This window comes from Culicoides brevitarsis, chromosome 2, assembly GCF_036172545.1.
Source record: "Culicoides brevitarsis isolate CSIRO-B50_1 chromosome 2, AGI_CSIRO_Cbre_v1, whole genome shotgun sequence".
NCBI classification, from domain to species: domain Eukaryota; kingdom Metazoa; phylum Arthropoda; class Insecta; order Diptera; family Ceratopogonidae; genus Culicoides; species Culicoides brevitarsis.
Window position 1 is genome coordinate 33,764,534 of NC_087086.1, and position 1,769 is coordinate 33,766,302.

Genomic DNA, 1,769 nt, shown 5'->3' on the forward strand with positions numbered 1-1,769 from the left:
CCCCTCACTGTCGTCACATTGACAACACAAAACAGAGAGACAGAATGTGTCAATACCACCATCATCATTATTTTCTTGCTTTATCTGTTACACACACACATCCGATAAAACAGACACGGATCAGTCGATTCTTGATTGTGATCCAATCAACGTATTTCTGTCAGCAAATTTTCTCTCTTTATTCATTTCGCAACCTCGCAACACAACAACAGAAATAAAAACGAGGATGATTCCTTCGCAGCATTTTAAAATAGCTTCCCTCGTGTTGCTTTATTGGATTTCCTCGGCATCGTGCTTTGAACTAATGACAAAGCATCTTACCGCCGGACAAGAATTAGAAATTACTTCGTCGACTGCCAAATTTTTCAATCGCTCCGGATATCACTTACTTGCGCCGCACAATCATCGCATCAAGGCGTCGTGTAACTACACCAAAGGCTCCAACGATGGGGAGTTTTTGCATGTCCAAACGGACTATACGCACAACGACGACGGGGGGCAATCAATTTTCGTTTCAAGTAACTTTACGAAGACGTCGCTGTTTAATCATCTAATTATAGTGATGCGAAACACGACGTCTTCGATAAGTGACGACGACGCAGCAAGTGGTCGTTTCGAGTGTAGGTTACAGGTAGAGAAAAGGGAGCGATGCGATTGTGGATGGGGACGCCCAGTAGATCGTCGAATCGTGAACGGGAGTGAGACAGAAAGGAATGAATTTCCGTCGGTAGTTGCGATGATTCATGTCCCCTCGAATTATACCTTTTGCGGTGGGACAATTATCCATCCGCGGTACATTTTGAGTGCTGCTCATTGTTTCGTCTCCCACACTTATCGGAACAGATACGAAGTAAAAATTCTTCTTGGAGCCCATAATTATCACGATAAATCCACGAGTTCGTATCATACCGCATATCAGTTTGAGAAAATCATAACGCATCCAAATTACGAAACCACGGAACAGGACAACGACATTTTACTTCTAAAACTTACTCGTGAAATAATTTTTTCACGTGGCGTGGGCCCGGCTTGTCTGCCATGGAAATTCGTCAATTACAATTTTTACGACGACGATGTTCAAATGGTAGGTTGGGGAACGACAACTTGGCATGGCCAGCTATCTCAGGTCCCGCGAAAAGTAACGCTCAAAGTCATGGACACAGATATTTGCGACAAGAAAATTGTCTGGGTGAACGAAAAAAAGTTGTGTACGTACGCCGAACAACGAGACGGGTGCCAGTCTGATTCAGGAGGTCCCGTTTATTACACATCGCCAGCAGACAATCGACAATACGTCGTTGGCATAATTAGTTTTGGCATCCGGTGTGGTAAGAAAAGCCATGAGAAAAATTTTTATTGGAAAAATCTGTTAATTTTGGTTTTTCTTGCAGCTACAAAAAGTCCCGGGGTGAATACTCGCGTTACTAATTACTTGGCATGGATTGCCATGACTGTCGAGGAAAACGAGAGAGATGCTTTTTGTGCCATTGAATAATAAATTAAATTTCCGTTAAAGAAATTTGAATATTGATTTTTTTGGCAAAAAAGAGAAAAAAAAGCGAAACTGAAGAAAGTTCAAAACGGAAATAATCAATAAATTCATGAACATGTGTCGTCGTTTTTCTTCTTCTTCTTTTGTGAGACATTTCCTTCATTTTTGCTCTTTTGTTACTACACACGGTAAAAATAGATGAGAGACTAGTCAAGGATAAACTTCTTCTTGTACTTCATAAAGAAATATTGTTTGAAACTTCAAAAGACTTTTTTTT

The 1,769-nt window shown here is 40.8% G+C and overlaps 1 protein-coding gene across 1 annotated transcript; it reads left to right on the forward strand.

The window, feature by feature from the left end:
- The first annotated feature begins 304 nt into the window (after positions 1 to 304).
- Positions 305 to 1,495, forward strand: LOC134828994 (venom serine protease-like). Its single transcript, XM_063841986.1, has 2 exons — positions 305 to 1,328; positions 1,392 to 1,495. Exons 1-2 carry the CDS (start codon positions 305 to 307, stop codon positions 1,493 to 1,495), a joined length of 1,128 nt encoding a protein of 375 aa, XP_063698056.1.
- Positions 1,496 to 1,769: the final 274 nt, after the last annotated feature.